Below are 20,655 nucleotides of genomic sequence, written 5' to 3'. Positions count from 1 at the left end.
TTTAAATCATAGCATAATTTTTGTAGTAAAGGAAAAATGATATTTTTATTTGACAGATTATTATTTTGCAGTACCATTGATTTCTGAAAGAAATTTTAGTTAATATTTTTCGTATGTGCATCCCAGTTATCACTTGAGTAAAATTCCCATGGCCTGATGGTGGGGAAAACTTAACTTACTTTAAGTAGGGGTGGTAGGGATAAAGTTTCTACTTTCATTCTTTTTTTTTTTTTTTTTTTTAATATTTATTTTTTTATTATTTATTTATTCCCTTTTGTTGCCCTTGTTGTTTTATTGTTGTAGTCATTATTGTTGTTGTCGTTGTTGGATAGGACAGAGAGAAATGGAGAGAGGAAGGGAAGACAGAGAGGAGGAGAGAAAGATAGACACCTGCAGACCTGCTTCACCGCCTGTGAAACGACTCCCCTGCAGGTGGGGAGCCGGGGTTCAAACCGGGATCCTTATGCCGGTCCTTGTACTACTTTCATTCTTGATCCTGTTTGTTTTTTACACAAAACTTAGGTGGAGCCAGGTGGTGGCGTACCTGGTTGAGCACATGTTATAAGGGACAAGGACCTGGGTTTGAGCCCCCTGCCCCCACCTGCAAGGGGGAAAGCTTTGCAAGTGGCGAAGCAGTGCTGCAGGTGTCTCTCTGTCTCTCTCCCTATCTCCCCTTCCATCTTTATTTCTGGCTGTCTCTATCCAATAAATAAATAAAGATTAAAAATTTAATAAAAGGGATTTAGTATTAAAAAAACTTTAAAAAATAAAACAGGTTTTGAGTGTGAAGGGGAGTTGGGGCAAATTTATTGTAGACATTTGTGTATACATTATTAGTATAGCACTCCTTTTTCTTTTTTTTTTGTATCAATGTTGAATTTAAGTAAATGTGTATTAAATATTTTTTATCAAACGTATTTTGAACAGTTGACAAATTACACTTTTCATACATCCTCGTTGTGGGATTTATAAAAATGAATTTGAAATTTAATATGAAAAACTTTTTAATTTCTCTTTGTTACTTCTGTAATAATGTGTTTACCTAAAATATACCTAAAAATAATGTGGTGTGGGAGGTGGCACAGTGGTTAAAGTGTTGGACTCTCAGGACTGAGGCCCTGAGTTGTGTCCCTGTCCGTGCATATACCATAGTGATGTCTGTTTTTTTTTTTTTTCTTTCTCTCCTATCCCTCTCACTAGTAAATAAAACCATATATATATATATATATATATAGAGAGAGAGAGAGAGAGAGAGAGTGAGGCTAGGTGGTGGCATAGCCAGTATTGTGCACATGTCACCATCCCCAGGGACCCAGGTTCAAGCCTTCCTCCTTGGCCCCCACCTGCAGGGTGGAAGCTTCATGAATGGTGCCTCTCTATCTTCCCACTTCCCTCTTAATTTCAGTTTCTTTAAAAAAAAATAAAGACAAGTGGGAGCGGTAGATTTATAGGCAACAAGTTCTAGCAATAACCCTGGTAGCAGTATATATTGAGTATTCATTTAAAGTATACATCAAAATAATATTACTTTAAGAATAAAACTTTTGTGATATTAGTAACTTGTATGGTTTTCAGATATTTTATGAACATGAAAAGTAGACTTGGGACCAGGTGGTGGCGCACCTGGTTGAGCGCACATATTATAAGGGGCAAGGACCTGGGTTTGAACCCCTGTCCCCACCTGCAAGGGGGAAAGCTTTGCAAGTGGCAAAGCAGTGCTGCAGGTGTCTCTCTGTCTCTCGTCCTCACTATTACCCCCTTCCCTCTCAATTTCTGGCTGTCTCTACCCAATAAATTAATAAAGATAATTTTTTTTTAAAAAAGTAGACTTTCCACCCATATCTGTGATCTTGGGGGGGACTACTGTAAATTCCAGTGGAGGGGATGGGGACACAGATCTCTGGTGGTGGGCCATTATGTCATAATTTTGTAAATCAATATTAAATCACTAATAAAAAGTAGAATTTTATACATACAATTAAGTGTGAAGTACTTCTTCTTCTAGCATTTGCCAAGTGTGAAGTTAGACTTTAAGAAACTAAATCTACCTGATCAGTTCCCATCATGTTATTTTTCAACTTGCTTTCCATTGAGATCCATTTAAAATTTGTCTTACAGTTTTGAAGTAACATATTTGTCTGATAAATGTATGCATAGTCTATTTTTTTCTCTGAATTCTTGAAAACTACAGAGAATTGGGTTTATGTTTATCATGTAAACCAACTTAACTTTGTCTTTGTAAAGAAAATTTTTTTTTTTATTAAAGATAGAGATAGAGAGGAGAGAGTCAGAGCATCAGTCTAGTACATGCAAACTTGGGACCCCATGTCTGAGAGTCCAATGCCACCTCCCAGGTATGGTTTCACTTTGCATTTTTTAAAATCATTGGTATTAAATGTCTTAAAGTGCTGTTTCTTAAGTAAATATAAATATGTAACAGCAAATATTGTGTGACAAACTATAGCAAGCCTAGTGTAATATTTACTGTTAAATTTTAAATACTAGATGTACTTCTAGTCACTCCTAAATTAACTGTTAATAAGATTTTATTTAAACACAACTTTTATGAATGTTTCTTTTTATATTCTTAAATCTCACAGCTGAGAAATATTTTTTTTAATTTGTAGATGACTTCGAAAGGATGTCATTGTCATGTTGTACTTGAATTTAAATACAACTTTCCTATTATTTAATTTTCTTTATTTGTACACTGTTTCATACTTTGATTTTTTTTTCTTTTTTAATTTTCAGAGTGTTCACTTAGGTTATATGGCTCATCTCTGACTAAGTTTGCTCTGAAAAATAGTGATGTTAATATTGATATAAAATTTCCTCCCAAGGTAAGTCTTTCCTTTGTGATTCTCCTCCCCTCTTATTTGATATGAAAGAGAAATTGATAGAGGAGGGCGGAAATAGAAAGAGAAACACCTGCCTTATTACTTCAGTGTTTGTGAAGCTTCCTACCTGAAGGTGGGAGCCTGGGCTTGAATCCAGATCTTGGTTCATGGCAATGTGTGTGCTTAGCTGAGTGCACTACTACCTTCCCACCCCCCTTGCGGTTCTTAACTGATACTTTTTATTACCATCCTTTTAGAGAAGGCATCTACAAATCTCTGGTTTGTAGAACTTAACATTATGAGTCCAAAAGTGCTTTTGGAAACTATTGATGTGTCAGGTACAGGTGGAATAAAATAAGAAATAGAAAGAAAAACGTAGAAGACTATGATGGTGGTGAGAGGGAGAAAAAAGAAAATAGAGAATAGCAGTTTAAAAATATGCTTTTATTGACAGTGTTGAAGAGTTCTTGATTACTTAGTTAAGCACTATAGAAAGTGATAAGAACTGTGAAACAGTATTCTGGGTTGAAATCTTGCCTACAGTGAGCAAGTGACTTGATCTTTCTGCACATCAGTTTTTTAGCATCCAGAATACAGATAATAACTTTTATATTAAATAAGATGATACATATGACAGTTTGCTATAATCATTGTACAGTGTGGATATACTTAATAACTATCATCATTAGCAAAAAAAAAGCAGTTTAGCACTGCTAACATTGCTTATTTATTAATATAATCAGTTGATATTTTATTTATTTATTTTTAAAGATTTTATTTATTTATTAATGAGAAACATAAGAGAGAAAAAGAGCCAGACATCACTCTGGTACATGTGCCGCCGGGGATTAAACTCAGGACGTCATGCCTGAGAGTCTGATGCTTTATCCATTGCACCACCTCCCAGACCACTGATAATTTATTTTTTAACTTTTTGTTGATATTCAAGCACTATTGAGTAAAAATTTGGTGTTTTAATTTCTAGCATGAGAGTCATTTACTTATAATTACCATATGGTCATTTATTTATTTTATTGAGAGTATTGCTCAGCTCTGATTTATAGTAGTTTGGAAATTCAACTTGGTACTTTGAAACTTTAGGTTTCAAACTTCTTTTTGAATAGCGTTTATTATTTATTTATTTATTTATTTATTTATAACCAGAGCACTGTTCAGGTTTGGCTTATCATGGGGGGTTGTGAGCCTGGGAGCTTGGGGCCTCAGGCATGAAAAACTTTTGCCTCTTACCCTCATTTAAATATTTTTTATCATTAAATGTCTTTTAAGAAGCAGTAAAGTATACATTAAATTAAATAGCTGATGGTCTTGGGAGACAGCTTTACAGTTATACAAGAGACTACTCAGCTTGAGTCTCCACAGCCCCAGGTTCAATCTTTGGCATTGGCACTACTATAAGCCAGAGCTAATCAGTGCTCTGGTGGTAGTGGTGGTGGTGGTGGAATAATAATACTTAACAAACAGTTGATAAGCTTGTACTAAATGTACATGAAATAGTATTTTTTTTTTGAGCTTTTTGGTCAAGCTACCAGTTGTCAGAATTCCTTAAATTTCTGATCTCAACACCTTTATCTAATAGCTGTTTTACTTGTCTTGCTTTGAAATTCTAGAACTTTTTAAAAAATCTTTATTTATAAAAAGGAAACTCTGACAAAAACCATAGGATAAGAGGGGTACAACTCCACACAATTCCCACCCCCAGAACTCTGTATCCCCTCCCTCATCCTCTTTTCCTGTTCTTTATTCCTCTGGGAGTATGGACCCAGGGTCATTATGGGGTACAGAAGGTGGAAGATCTGCCTTCTATAATTGCTACCCCGCTGAACATAGGCATTGACAGATCGATCCATACTCCCAGCCTCTCTTTCTTTCCCTAGTGGGATGGGGCTTTGGGGAAGCGGAGCCCCAGGACAAATTGGTGGGGTTGTCTGCCCAGGGAAGTCCGGTTGGCATCATGTTAGCATCTGGAACCTGGTGGCTGAAAGAAGAGTTAACATATAAAGCCAAACAAATTGTTGAACAGTCATGAACCTAAAGGCTGGAATAGTTCAGATGAAGAATGTTGGGTGCAGGGGGGGGTCTCCGTTTTGTAGATAGTAGGCCTATTTTAGTTATATTCCAAAGGGCCCATGACTATACTAGTTTTTTTGTTTGTTTGTTTTGTTTTTTTCTTGAGCCCAACATCTGTTATGCAGGTGGGTCCGAATTATTGTCTGGGGAGATGATGTCATGGCTGGGAAAAGGACCAGAAAGCTGCATCAGAGTAGAGAGTAGCTCCCAAATATGGGAAAGGGGTATAAATATTGTTGACTGTAGACCCCATTGATTTGATCTGGGGCCCATATTCAGCTTAAGAGCCTATGTAACCTCTGCATCCCTGTTGGTCTGAGCTCACATTCTGTGGTCATGCGTAGGAACATTCTTAGTTGCCCCAATATCTGGACCCATCTTCCTCAGGTGTAGCATAGAGTATATTGTCCAGCCTCCCTTCGGAGAATGGTATATTCTCTACTGTTGTTGATCCATGTTGAAGGCAAGGTCCTATGGGGGCCCACAAAGGGGTCTATTGTATTGTTTCTGATAGAGATGACCGGTAACCATGGAGAGAGGGATTTATTCAAGGTCTAGGCCCATCATATCTGTTTGGGAATCTCAGGACTCCCTGACTAGGGCCCAGCTGATGGAGTGGCCTGATAGTGACTAAAGAGTCATCATCAAAGTATGCCAGTCTCTTGCCCTTATTCAGCTTTTGCAGTCCTTACTTTGATAAGGTTAACTTTGGAGTGACTAAGGGAAGTATAATAGGAAGTAGGTGAGGAGGGTATCTAAGTCTAAGTAGACACTATTTCATTAGGAACTTTATGGTGTCTTTTTAGGTCTTTCTACTTGCTTGCTGCAGAAATTCTAGAACTTTCCCTCTAAGAATTTAGTGTTACTGGAATAGTAGTATTACATCATATGTCAGTTCTGTCTCCATGAACAATATTTGTTACCATAAAGTCAAAGCAATATTCTATTTTTACTACTTTAAAATACAGAATGATTTTATCTAATTGATAAAACTGAATTCTCTTTAATGTTCTGCAACCTGAATTTTGAAATTAGTGTGTTGATTTAATTTGAAATCTTTTTTAAGATGAATCACCCAGATCTTCTGATACAAGTACTTGGAATTTTAAAAAAAAGTGGTGAGTTTCTTTTAAATTTGTCTTTCTAAAGTCAGTTTTTCAAAGTTACATGCATTGTGTGGTTAATATAGGAGTATACAAGTTAAACTAAATTTAGAGTATTTGATTCATTGTATTGCATGTATGTATATTTGTTCAATATTCTAGAAAATTTACTTGTTGGTTAGGTCAAAGGTGTATTTTAAACTGCTATGTAAAAATGACTGCATTTAGGGTCGTTTAAAAATGTTTTGAGTATTTGGGGGGAATTTCTTGTGTAAAATAAGACATAAAAACAGTAATTATTAGTAAATCATTGATGAAGGAGGACTAGGGAGAGACTTGGGAATAAAATGACTAATTTTTACATCCTACTTAGTATTAGCTTAATGTGTTCATTAAATACATTAACCAAATCATACCATGTCTTTCTGGGTTGCTTTTGATGGAAACAGGACATTCATATAAGGAAAGTACATTTTAAAAATATATTTCTTATATTTAATTTATTATTTTATTGGAATGAGGCAGAAACTGAGATGAAAGGGGAAGATAGGGACAAAGACAGATATCTGCCACAATTGAGCCCTGGGTCTCAGGCATGTAAGTGCAGGTTCTACTTCCGAGCCTTTTCAGGGCCCCAATTTTTACTTAGGCATTTTGTAACTTATGTGATCTGCCAGATTTGCCATTATGTGGCCCCTACTTAGGCATTTTTGTTTCTTTCTTTGTTGTTATTTTTTGCATGTGATTTACCTTGGAGTTGAAAAGAATAATTTTATAATGGAAGTCTGTCTCACTAGTTAATTCTACCTTAGGAATTGAGCAACTCTTAGACACCTATCTTTGGCTGAGAAATTTAGAATATAGTGCCTTTCTTGGAAATGTAGAGAAAAGAGTTCAGAGTGGAAGTTATGCTTCAGTCTCTTAGTTTTTTCTTAGGAGCTTTGATTGGGCGGACTCTTCCTGTACTGTCAGGAACTGGGGCCTCCCATGTTAGCTCCTTAGCACAAGTGATTTAAAAGAACTAATGTCAAGGCATTGTAGGTGTTATTTAAAAGGAAACTGAGTATTTACTATAGAGTAAATATTTGAGAGACATTGACATCAGCTTACTTGTTTATTTTTCTCTTTTACTAGTATCATATGTAGATGTGGAATCTGATTTTCATGCTAAAGTTCCTGTTGTGGTGTGCAAAGATCAGAAAAGGTTGGTACCACTGAGGAGAACATGAAATATTAAGTGAAATAACCAAATATGCAGTGAACATCTCTGATTTTTAAAAATATTTTTCATGGGGTTAATGTTACAAAACTAGTTTCTGTTTATTATTAATTAATTGATTAATTAATTAAGTCAGAGCACTCTTCAGTTCTGGCTTATGGTAGTGCCAGGTATTAAACCTGGGACATTGGAGCTTCAGGCAACGAGAGTCTCTTTGCATAACCTGTATGCTATCTATCCCTGCTCTATTGTTTTTATTTTTAAAGATTCATTTGCTTGTTAATGAGAGAAAACTAGGAAATCAGAATTAAAATTGAGTTCTAATTTAGTTTTCTTTCATAACATTGGGTCAGAATCTCTGTGTGACAACACGCATATGTTTTCCTTGTACCATAAACATCTTTACAGCTCTGTCAACCTGGTTAATGTAGCTACAATTTTCACTTATATATGAGTATTACTTGGGGGTTTAAATGTAAATCTTTTCTAATGTAATCTGAAAATAATGTATTAATAAACCCATGAAAACTTGAATAGGAAAAGTTATAGGTAAGTTATATAGCTATTTAGTTCAGTATTTGATATTTTGACTTCATCATATGCAGATAAAAGCATGAATTAGGAAGATTTCTTATACTGTTTGGTATAATTGACATTACTATCCTTTTTTTTTTCTTTTAATATTTATTTATTCCCTTTTGTTGCCCTTGTTTTATTGTTATTGATGTCGTTGTTGTTGGATAGGACAGAGAGAAATGGAGAGAAAAGAGTAAGACAGAGGGGGAGAGAAAGACAGACACCTGCAGACCTGTTTCATCGCTTGTGAAGCGACTCCCCTGTAGGTGGGGAGCCAGGGCCTTGAATTGGGATCCTTATGCCGGTCCTTGTGCTTTGCACCACGTGCACTTAACCCGCTGCGCTACCGCCTGACTCCCAACATTACTATTCTTATGTAAACCAAATTTTGGTGAAGTGAAATTAATTTTGGAAGTACAAGTTTATATTTAAAACATTTTTAATTTCTATAGAATGCCAGTGATGGAAATGCAGTTTATTTGAGCATTTGCTTTTATGACTTAGATATTAAAATAAGGTGACTAAATTTGAAGTATTTTGAATTATAAGGTATCAATGGAATGAACTTTGTTTCTTTCTCATTCGCAGTGGTTTACTTTGTAGAGTGAGTGCAGGAAATGATATGGCATGCCTCACTACTGACTTACTTGCTGCTCTTGGAAAAAAGGAACCTGCCTTTACACCCTTGGTATTAGCTTTTCGCTATTGGGCTAAGGTATGTGGAACAAAAGGAAAAAAGCACTTAACCTTTAAGATAACTCAAGACTATGACTTCTTACACTAGCAACAATGAAAAACAACAAGGGCAACAAAAGGGGAAATAACTAAATATAAAAAAAAATAATGTGACGGCTTCCAAATGTGGGCATTAATATAGTTTCATATTGACATATTTTAGAATTTTTAATTGTACTTTAATCTCCTTATTTAGTGTAGAGACACATAATGATACCTTAATATAATACAAAAGCTCAAAATTTCATTCCTCTTATTAAATATGTTAGGTATGCTTGTGACCGTTAACAGTTTGCTAATTTTCCTTTCTATCTTGTAGACCATTTTCTCCTTCTCTCTACTTTATTGTTAACTTGTGGTTATTTATTTATTTATTTATTTTGTTACCAGAGCACTGCTCAGCTCTGTCTTATGGGGGTATGGCGGATTGAACTTGGGACTTGAGAGCCTCAGGCATGAAAGTCTCTTTACATAACCATTATGCTATACCCCCACCCAACTTGTGGTTATTTCTAACTAGGTAACTGCTGAAGCTTAGTTATCTAAGTCTCCCAAATCAAAATTAATTTATAATTTCAAAAGATTCATTCCCTACTTTGCTCATTTCTTTGATATGAAGATACAGAAGAGTGATAGTTTACAATATTAGCTTAAATGACTAAAGATTTTTAACTTTAAAAATTTTCTTAACCTATCAGAATAATATATATCACTTCTTAAGCCAGTGATGAGCAAATTCCTAGTTTTTCACAAAGAAAAGGTTTTAAAGGAGTAGGAATGGAGTAGAAAGCTGAGCAGAAACATCTGTAGAATTCTCCTTGGAGGGAGTCGGGCAGTAGCGCAGCGGTTAAGCGCAGGCGGCGCAAAGCACAAGGACCGGCATAAGGGTCTCGGTTCAAGCCCCCGGCTCCCCACCTGCAGGGGAGTCGCTTCACAAGCGGTGAAGCAGGTCTGCAGGTCTATCTTTCTCTCTCCCTGTCTCCCCCTCCTCTCTCCATTTCTCTCTGTCCTATCCAACAACAAAGGCATCAATAACAACAACAATAATGACTACAACAATAAGACAACAAGGGCAAAAACAAAGGGTAAATAAATAAATAAATAAATATTTTTTAAAAAAGAATTCTTGGAATTTTCTGTATGGTCTGTGACAAGTTAGTCACCCATTGTAGGGGTAGAACTTATAAAGGATGGAAAAAAGAGAACATCTTGAAAATCAAGGAATATTCAGAAAGCCTGTAGTGGTTTTTTTTTTGTTTGTTTGTTTTTGTTTTTTGCCTCCAGGGTTATTGCTGGGCTCGGTGCCTGCACCATGAATCTACAGCTCCTGGAGGCCATTTTCCCCCCTTTTGTTGCCCCTGTTGTTGCCCTTGTCATTGTTGTTATTGTTGCCATTGATGTCGTCATTGTTGGATAGGACAGAGAGAAATCAAAAGAAGAGGGAAAGACAGAGGGGAAGAGAAAGATAGACACCTGCAGACCTGCTTCACCACCTGTGAAGCAACACCCCTACAGTTGGGGAGCCCGGGGCTGGAACTGGGATCCTTACATAGTTCTTGCGCGTTGTGCTATGTGCACTTAACCCATTACACAATTGCCCGACCCCCATATGGTTGGATTTTTGTTTGTTTGTTTTCCGTGCTCAAGCCCTTTCATTTTCTGTTCCTTTCAGCTTTCTTTTGAAATTTATCCTCATTTTTGAAATGTTCTTATCCCATATCCAGGATGGTTCACTCGTTTACTCAAGTTTCTGTGCAAAACTTATTTTATTGGAGCTTTTGTGGCTACTCTATTTAACACATTGCTCCTGTTAACTATTTCTTTGCTCTACTTTATTTTTATAACACTTAACTGTCACCTCGCATACATATTTGGTTTTATCTTTTGTTGTTCTAGGAATTTCTGAATTCTATGAGGATAGGGATTTTAATCTATTTTATTCATTGATTATTGGACCCTAATGCCTTTTTTTCTTATTGTGCCAACCAGCACATAATAGGTATTTAATATATATTTGTTGGAATATGTGACCCAGGTTATTCAAAAAGGAAATTTTTGGAACCCTACAGAACAAAGATTTTTTTTTTTTAATTTTACTTATAGAATGGAAATACTGACAAGACCATAGGATAAGAGGGGTATATTTCCACACAATTCCCACCACCAGAACTCCATATCCCATCCCCTCCCTTAGAAGCTTTCCTATTCTTTATCCCTCTGGGAGCACGGATCTAGGATCATTATGGGGTGCAGAAGGTGGAAGGTCTGGCCTTTGTAATTGCTTCCCTGCTAAACATGGGCTTTGGCAGGTCTATCTATACTCCCAGCCTGTCTTTCTCTCCCTCCCTCCCTAGTAGGGCAGAACTCTGAGGAGGTGGGGCTTCAGGACACATTGGTGGGGTCATCTGCTCAGGGAAGTCAGGTTGGCATCATGTTATCATCTGTAACCTGGTGGCTGAAAAAAAAGAGTTAAAATATAAAGCAGAACTATTGTTGACTCACCATGAACCTAAGAGCAAGAATATTGCAGATGAAGATCTGGAGTCTCCATTTTGGAAAAAGCTAGTAGGTCTACTTTAGGTATATTCCAAGGGGTCCATGAGTTTACTAATTTGTGCCTGAGCCTGACATCTAATATGCAGGTGGACCCAAGATATTGAGGACAAAGATTATTAGCCCTTAGAAATGGTAAGCTAGGCAAGGGAAGATGAATATCTCCTTTTACTTACCTCATTTTACTCAGTGCCTAGCATAATGCCTAACATACTATAGGAATTCAGTGCTATGAAATTAAATAAACAAATTCCAATTCATTTCCATGCTAAAATTTACATGATTTTAAGTTACAACCTGCCTGAGCCTTAATTTTTTTTTTTTATCTTAAGCAGTTGTTTCAAAAATAATGTTATGGTGCCCATGAAAGTACTCGAGATTCTTAAGTGCCTGTACAAATATAAAGAATGAAGGAATTAAGAGCTACCTCTGGAATTGTATTTCCTTACTATGTCCAGTATTTTGTCATAAAATGTGTTACTTTGTTTCATAGACATTCTTAAAACTAGTTAGTTGTAGAAGAGTACAAATACCACTCATATAAGTTATTGTCATTTGGAAAAAAAATGTAGCCTTTAAATTTTCTTCACTAAGATGACTTTAAGGCAGAAAAGATTGTTCAAATTTATATTGATTGTGGACATAACATAAACATATTCTTTTTTTTTTAATATTTATTTTTGTCACCCTTGTTTTATTGTTGTAGTTATTATTGTTATTGATGTTGTTGTTGGATAGGACAGAGAGAAATGGAGAGAGGAGGGGGAAGACAGAGAGAGGGAGAGAAAGATAGACACCTGCAGACCTGCTTCACCTGTGAAGCAACTCCCCTGCAGGTGGGGAGCTGAGGGCTTGAACCGGGATCCTCATGTGAGCCTTGTGCTTTGCGCCATGTGCACTTAAACTACGGGCCTTGTGCTTTGCGCCATGTGCACTTAAACTACTGCGCTACCGCCTGACTCCCAACATAAACATATACTAAACATTGAAGAATACTAGTGATGACATGACAAAGCCTATGGTATAGTTACCCAGCTGAGTTATCTTACTAGCCTGTCTGCAGTATTTTTATTAGAAATTAAGGATATCATTTTTAATCTAGACAGTTTTCTTGAAAATAACCACCAATAGTTAGGAAATATGTATAACAGTAAATATTACAGCATTGTTTAAGATGGCAAAAGCTTAAAGTGTAAATGTTTTTGATTGATGTGTGCTATTAAGTATACATCCAGATCATAGACTATAATTTAACTGTGTGTGTGTGTGTGTGTGTGTGTGTGTGTGTGTGTGTGTTGAATCTGTACTAATAGATTTAGAGGGATTTTCTTAGCAAACTGTTAATGGGAGAAGAGTATATAGAGCGATGTCTAAAATAGACATTCTCTAATCTTGAAGGCAAAAAATATTAAAAATAAATAAATAAAATAGACATTCTCAGTAAAACTGTTTTAAAAAGTATGCCTGCATTTACATGGAAAACAATACACATGAACCAGAAGGTATGGGAGAGTATATACAAGGCTGTTAACATTAAAGTAGCAGTAGAAAACAAAAAAGTCTTTTTAAAAAAAATTTTTTTTCAGTAAACTGTATGATATAATTTCACTTAACTTAAAATAACTTTAATTGCAACAAAGAAATTCCTGGGGAGGCTTGCAGTGGTACACCTGCTTGATCTCACATATTACAGTGTGCAGTGACCTGGGTTCAAGGCCCTGGTCTCCACCTTCAGGGGGAAATCTTCACAAATGATAAAGCAGCGCTACAGGCATCTCCCTTATCTACTTCTCCCTCCTTCTCAGTTGATCTCTGCTCTATTCAGTAAGTAATAAATAAAGTATTTTAAAAATAGGGGCCGGGTGGTGGCGCACCTGGTTGAGCAACATGTTACAGTGCGAAAGTACCCAGGTTCAAGTCCCTGGCCCCCACCTGCAGGGGGAAAGCTTTGCAAGTGGTGAAGCAGTGCTGCAGATGTCTCTCTGTCTATCTCTTCCTCCCCTCTGAATTTCTGGCTGTTTCTATCCAATAAATAAAGATGATAATAAAAATTTAAAAAGTATTTTAAAAATAATGTTGGGGCCAGGGAGTTGGGTGGTAGCACAGCAGGTTAAGTGCAGGTGGCGCAAGCGCAAGGACTGGCGTAAGGATCCCAGTTCGAGCCCCCGTTCCCCACCTGCAGGGGAGTCGCTTCACAGGCGGTGAAGTAGGTCTGCAGGTGTCTCTTTTTCTCTCCCCCCTCTGTTTTCCCCTCCTCTCTCCATTTCTCTCTGTCCTGTCCAACAATGACAGCATCAACAATAATAAGTACAACAGCAATAAAAACAGCAAGGGCAATAAGAAGGAAATAAATAAATAAAATTTAAAAAGAAAAAAGAATAATGTTGGGACCTGGTGGTGGCGCACCTGGTTGAGTGCACATGTTACAGTGCACAAGGACCCAGGTTCAAGCCCCTGGTCTCCACCTATAAGGGGAAGGCTTCACGAGTGATGAATCAGGTCTTCAGGTATCTCTCTGTCTCTCTTCCTCTCTGTCTCCCCATTCCTTCTCAATTTCTGGCTGTCTATCCAATAAATAAATATAATGATAATTTTTTTTAAAAATAATGTTTAAAAAATCAATGGAAAGGTGGTCCACAATGTGTTGTTAGTTATTCACAGCGGATATATTTTCAGGTCTTGAATTTTCACTGTTTGAACTTTTTGTAATAGTTTTGACTGGAAAAGAGGGACTATTATTGTGAGGATAATATAGAAAATTAAAGAAAGGTAAATTATTTTTTCCCCTTCTGTTTTGCAGTTGTGCTATATTGACTCCCAGACTGACGGTGGAATCCCCTCTTACTGCTTTGCTTTAATGGTGATGTTTTTCCTACAACAAAGAAAGCCCCCTCTTCTTCCTTGCTTACTTGGACATTGGGTAAGCTTAAGTTTTGACATACATGTTCATGTTTGTATATATTTTATTTTTACAAAGTGATTCCTTTACATATTTTAGTCTGGAATTTAGGTTTGTGTTTTATTCATTCATTTATTCATTCATTTATTTTGCCTCCAGAGTTATTGCTGGAGCTTGCTGCCAGTATTACCAATCCACTGCTTCTGGATGCCATTTTTTTTTCATTTTTTTACTGGATAAGACAAAGAGAAATTAAGAGAGAGGGGGAAAGAAAGACACCTGCAGACATGCTTCACCACTTGTGAAGCGTCCCCCCTGCAGGTGGGGAGATGGGATCTCGAACCGGGACCCTAGCATAGATCCTTATGCTTTGTACATTGTGTACTTAACCTGGTGTGCTACCATCTGGCCCCACTTTTAACAAATTTTTGTACTGTCACCAAGGTTATCATTGGGGCTCGGTGCCAGCACTATGAATCCACTGTTCCCAGAGACCATTTTATCCTTTTTTTTTCTTTCTAAAAAAACTTTTTTTTTTCATTAGATGGGATAGAGAAATTGATTAAGGACAGAGAGAGAAAGGGAGAGAAATCTAAATACCTGCAGACCTGCTTCACTGCTCATGAAGCAGACCCCCTGCAGGTGAGGAACAGAGACTCGAACCTGGGTTTTTGCACTTGTTTATATGTGCCCTTGACCAGGTGTGTCACCACCTGGCCCCCAGTTTGTGTCCTTTCCAGCTTTTCCCTTAAGATTTTTTTCTACTGGTGGCCAGGAAAGTGGTGCAGCAGTATAGCACACGACCTGTAAGTATGATGTCTGAGTTCAACACCATCATTGCAGATGCCAGATGATGGTCTCGCTTTCTCTTTCTTAAGTAAGTAAATCTTTTGAAATTTTAATTTCCACTAACAATTTGGAATGCCTTCTTATACAGATTGATGGCTTTGATGTGAAAAGAATGGATGACTTTCAGCTGAAGGGCATAACAGAAGAGAAGTTTGTAAAGTGGGAATATAACTCAAGTAATGCAATTGAGAAGAACTCGGTTGCAGAGGAAAGCAAAACGAAGGCAGATCAGCTGAAAGATGATGCTAAGAAGACAGAAACAGGCAACCAAAGTAATGCCATGAAGGAAAAGCATGGCAAAGTAAGTTTCTGGTTTTGTCTTTGATTTTCCTCTGTAAAATTTATAATTTCTTTGATTGAAGCTATTTTTAATAGTCAGCTGACTGATGTAGAAAGAGTTCTTAACCTTGTTTTCCATGTCTATGAAACAAGCGATTGATTTAGTTCAGTTTTTTTAGTACTGTGGTTTCCTAATAAATTTATACTTCCAGAGTATTGGGACACCTACATTGTTTGAATCATATCAAGTTATTTATTTGCATTTTCAGTGTGCCCCCCCCCCCAACATTTCTTTTAGGATTTGAGCATTAACCAGAACTTCAGTTATGTGGAAACTATATTGCCTGATTAATAGCACAGCTAAGGCTCTTTGTTCATTTTGTTCTAACAGGTGTGGGGAAGCTTTTTTTTTTTTCTGAGAAGGGCTATTTGTTTTTGCATTTCCTTCCCTCCCTCTCTCTTTTGTTTTGTTCTTTTTTTTTTTTTTTTTGATAACGACAAATTGAGAGGGAAGGGGGTACTAGAAAGAAAGGGGGTTGGGCGGTAGGGCAGCAGGTAAAGTGTAGGTGGCGCGAAGCACAAGGACCAGCGTAAGGATCCCAGTTCAAGCCTCCTGGCTCCCCACCTGCAGGGGAGTCGCTTCACAAGCAGTGAAGCAGGTCTGTAGGTGTCTGTCTTTCTCTCCTCCTCTGTTTTCCCCTCCTTTCTCTGTTTCTCTCTGTCCTATCTGGCAACAACAACATCAATAACAACAATAATAACCACAACAATGATAAAAACAACAAGGGCAACAGAAAAGGAAAATAAGTGATTCTCTAAATAAGTGACTCTCCTATTTTTAGTATTCACACAATTCTAGAGACATAGTAGGTGTTGAATAAATGTTTGCTGAAAGAAGGAATTAGTTTTTTAAAAACTTAGGGCATTTACTTAGATTTATTTTATTTTACTTTATAAGACAGAAACTGAGAGGGTAGTGGGGGTAGAATAGAGAGGCAGAGAGAAAGAGAGACACCTGCAGATCTGCTTCACCACTTGTGAAGCTTCTTGCCTGTAGGTGGGAGCAGGGGCTCAGACCCCGTCCTTGTGTGGTGGTAATGTGTGCACTCAACCAGTTGTGCCACAGCCTGGCCCCATGTACTTAAGAGTTTTACCATGAGAAGTTATAGTGCTTGTTATTCAGTAGTTTATAAATTTGGCTGAGGGGCAAGGGAGACAGCATAATGGTTATGCAAAGGACTTTCATGCTTGAGGCCCTGAGGTCCCAGGTTCAATCCCCCACCCACCATAAGCCAGAGCTGATTAGTGCTCTGGTCTCCCTCCCTCCTTCCTCCTTCTGTATCTTTCTCTCATTAAAATAAATTTAAAAACATTAAAAAATTAATTTGCCTGTGCATGAGAATCACTTAGGAATTATAAAATTCCTATGTGGGAATGTGGTGGTGAGAGTGGGTGCAGCACGTGGTGGCACACCCAATAGATAACACACATTACTGTGTCTGGCAACCTGGGTTGAAGCTTCTGGTTCTAACCTGCAGAGTAGTGCTGCAGGTGTCTCTACTTCTCTCCATCTCTCCTCCCCCTTCTCTGTCTCTCTTACTTTCTGTCAAAATAAAGATAATGGCACTGAGAATGATGGAGTTGTGCAGGCTTCAAGCCCCAGCCATAAGCTTGAAGGCACAAAACAAAAACAGACAGACAAAAAACCCAAAGTGATTTTAAAGGTTGTCCAATGGGTAAAATGTTGAACTCTCAAGCCTGAGGTCCTGAACTCAGTCTCTAGCATCACGTGTGCTAGAGTGACCCTCTGATTCTCTTTTATTAAGTAGATAAATAAATCTTTAAAAAGTAAAAATAAAAACTCAATGTCTAGTCTGAAGCTGCTATAGCTGAGGTCACAAGTCAAAATCCTAGGAGGGAGCTATAGGAGGTAGGAATAGTATAGTATTTTAGTGCCCTCACTATGAGTGTTGTGTATAGCCAGTGTTAGGAAGTACTGCTTTAGTGGGGGAAATCTTAGAATTACCCAAGTATATGTACTTAGTGGAACTCTGTTCCCAGCTATGTTACCAACTGCTTCTTGACATCATACTGCTTTATGCTTTAAGTTTGAAGACATGATCTCTCTTGTCTTTTTAAATTGAAATTCAATATAGTTTTGTGAAGCTTGAGTGGAATGAATTTTTTTCTTTTCCAGTCACCTCTGACTTTGGAAATACCAAATCAGGCATCACTGGGACAATTATGGTTAGAGCTGCTAAAATTTTACACACTGGATTTTGCTTTGGAGGAATATGTCATATGTGTACGGATACAAGATATTTTAACAAGAGAAAATAAGAACTGGCCTAAAAGACGAATAGCCATTGAAGGTGAGATGACGTATTTCATTTGGAGAATACTTTTGTGTGTGTGTGTCACTTATTGTCTGTTTCCAATACATGGTTATGAATTTCAACCCTTTGTGTGCTGCCAATGCCATGAAGTTGTGATTATATAGTTCATAGAGTTTTTTTTTTTTTTTTTTTTTAGCCAGAGCCACTGTTCAGTTCTGATATATGATTATGATGGTGTCTGGGGTAGAAATTTTCCTTGGAGCCTCAGACATCTAAATTCAAAGGTTTTAAATCTATAAATATTGCCTAGGGCTACTAGGTTATTTGTATGCCTTCACTTTTATTTTTTGTTATGAAAATTAATATAGAATAAAAAACAGTTGTAGATTTTTAAAAATATTTTATTTGTTTTTTAAGATTTTATTGATTGATTGATGAGAAAGATAGAAAGAACCAGACATCTCTCTGGTACTTGTGCTGCCGGGGACTGAACTCAAAACCTCATGCTTGAGAGTCTACTGTTTTATCCACTGCGCCATCTCCTGGACCACTAGCTGTAGATTTTTAATAAGTCTGTGCCATAAAGTTACATCTATGTATATAGTTAAACATACAGTTTTGACATCAATTTTTCGTTGTCACATGAAGTACTTCATATTTTAAATTTGACTAAGCTAAACAGAGAAATACTAATTGATGCAGATTGAGTTTCACATCAGATGCTAAGAATGTTAAGATCATTAGAGAAGTTACTAGAATGACTTTTAAATTCTGTACAAAAATAGCTAAATTTAATAGCATTTCAGACATCCTTCATAAGTAGGAAGAAAGTTGAATTTTTTTATATTTATAAAATGGAAATATTGACAAGATCATAGGATAAGAGGGGTACATTTCCACACAATTCCCACCACCAGAACTCCGTATCCCATCCCCCTCTTGAAAGCTTTCCTATTCTTTATCCTTATGGGAACATGGACCCAGGATCATTATGGGGTGCAGAAGGTGGAGGGTCTGGCTTCTGTAATTGCTTCCCTGCTAAACGTGGGCTTTGGTGGGTTGATCCATACTCCCAGCCAGTCTCTTTTTTTTTCTCTCTCTCTCCCTCCCTAGTGGGGCAGAGCTCTGGGGTAGTAGAGCTCCAGGACACGTTGGTGAGGTCGTCTGCCAGGGGAAGTCAGGTTGGCATCATGGTAGCGTCTGGAATCTGGTGGCTGAAAAAGCATTAAGATATAAAGCAGAACTAATTGTTGAATAATCAGGAACTTAAGGGCAAGAATATTGCAGATGAAGATTTGGGGTCTCCACTTTGGAGAAAGCTAGTAGGTCTATTTTAGGTATATTCTAATAGGTCCATGACTTTACTAGTTTTTACCTGAGCCTGACAGCTAACATGCAGGTGGGCCAAAGGTATTGTCTGGAGAGATGGTGTCAGAGTTGGAAAAAGGACTTGAGAGCGGTGGGTAGATAGCATAATGGTAACTGTAACCCCCATCAATTTGATCTGGGACCCATATTCAGCACAAGAGCCTGTGTAATCTCTGCATCCCTGTAGGTCTGAGTTTGCATTCTGTGATCACAGCTGGAAACATTCTGAGCGGCACCAATTTCAGGACTCATCTTCTGTGAGTGGTAGAGTATGTTGTCCAACCACCCTTCGGAGAATGGAACATTCCCTACCTTTGTTGATCCACATTGAGGGCAAGGTTCCATAGTGGCCCACAATGGGGTACATTATGCTGTTCCTGATAGAGGGGACTGGTGACAGTGGAAAGAGGAATCTGTTAGAGGTCTGGGCCCATCATGTCAGTGTGGAAATCCCAGGACTCCCTGACTAAGGCCCTCAGGTAATGGGATGGCTTGGTAGTGACCAAAGAGCCATCATTAAAGTATGCCAGTCTTGGGGCCCTAGCGGTGGCATAGCGGGTTAAGTGCACATGGTGCATAGCGCAAGGACCAGCTTAAGGATCCCTGTTCGAGCCCCTGGCTCCCTACCTTTAGGGGTTTTATTTCACAAGCAGGTCTGCAGGTGTCTATCTTTCTCTGTCCCTCTCATCTTCCTGTCCTCTCTCGATTTCTCTCTGTCCTATCCAACAATGACAGCAATAACAACAGTAATACTAACAACAACAATAAACAACAAGGGCAACAAAAGGGAAAAAAATAGTCTTCAGGAGCAGTGGATTCATGGTGCAGGCACCGAGCCCCAGCAATAACCCTAGAGGCAAAATAAATAAATAAACAAACAAACAAACAAATAAATAAAGCATGCCGGTCTCTTGCCCTTATCCAGCTTTTGTAGTCTTTACTTTGTCTGACAAGGTTAGCCTTGGAGTGATTAAGAGAAGTGAAATAGGAAATAGGTGAGGAGGATATTTAGGTCTAAGCAGAGACTATTTGATTAGGTACTTTATGGTGTCTTTTTTTTTTTTTTTAGGTCTTTCTACTTGCTGCATTTATTGACTCACTGCCAACTATTGTGCACTTTTGCTTTAAGATAGATGTTTTCCACTAACTTACAGATACATGTGTACATATGCCCTATCTAATGAGCCCTGGTCTATTTATAGGTTTTGAGGCTTTGTTAGAAAGTGTGCTATGAGAAATGGAATTAAGGAGTCCTACGAGCTAGGAAAGGTCTCACCAGAGTAATGAAGCTGGAGGGTTGACATTCCATGCCTGATGTCTCTGGACAAAATCCGAAGTGAAACATGCTGAGGTGGTACTGGTTGCATTGATTAGGTTGAGACCAGCAGGTGCAATATCAGCTGGTATGAATTGAGAGAAGCACGTAGGAAAGAGGTTCCAGGACTGGGAAAAATATGGGTTATATAGATAATGGGGAAGGTTTCTGCTGCCTTAGTGTTTAAGAAGGCAATAGACAGTTACTGTTATAATCAGATTATTTGGAAATTGGATTGACTTTGAAAACCCCATTGTCAGGATTCACTGTATCATATAGCTGTATTTTGTAAAGTGATGCCACCAGTTGCTTCTGTTCTCCCTGGACTAAGATTATAGGGGATTTAATATCTCAAAGAAAAAAATCATTATTAGAAATGTATTAACAATTTGAACCCATTGTTAAAAATTAATTTTATTTGTTTATTGGATAGAGATAGCCAGAAATTGAGAGGAAGGGGGAGATAGCTAAAAAGAGAGACACCCACAGCACTGCTTC

General features: G+C 37.7%; 1 protein-coding gene across 8 annotated transcripts in view; it reads left to right on the top strand.

The window, feature by feature from the left end:
* TUT4 (terminal uridylyl transferase 4) overlaps window positions 1-20,655 on the top strand; it is a 128,582-nt gene that overhangs the window by 63,342 nt on the left and 44,585 nt on the right. For all 8 annotated transcript variants that reach the window (XM_016193134.2, XM_060206210.1, XM_060206207.1 and 5 more), the window contains 7 exons: window positions 2,752-2,840; window positions 5,992-6,043; window positions 7,163-7,232; window positions 8,412-8,538; window positions 13,912-14,031; window positions 14,948-15,160; window positions 17,336-17,510. In XM_016193134.2, coding sequence (XP_016048620.2) covers window positions 2,752-2,840; window positions 5,992-6,043; window positions 7,163-7,232; window positions 8,412-8,538; window positions 13,912-14,031; window positions 14,948-15,160; window positions 17,336-17,510 — 846 coding nt within the window. The remainder of the gene's footprint in view (window positions 1-2,751; window positions 2,841-5,991; window positions 6,044-7,162; window positions 7,233-8,411; window positions 8,539-13,911; window positions 14,032-14,947; window positions 15,161-17,335; window positions 17,511-20,655) is intronic.

Source organism: Erinaceus europaeus, chromosome 13 (assembly GCF_950295315.1).
Source record: "Erinaceus europaeus chromosome 13, mEriEur2.1, whole genome shotgun sequence".
Taxonomy (NCBI): Eukaryota; Metazoa; Chordata; class Mammalia; order Eulipotyphla; family Erinaceidae; genus Erinaceus; species Erinaceus europaeus.
This window is presented reverse-complemented; position numbering and strand designations above follow the sequence as displayed.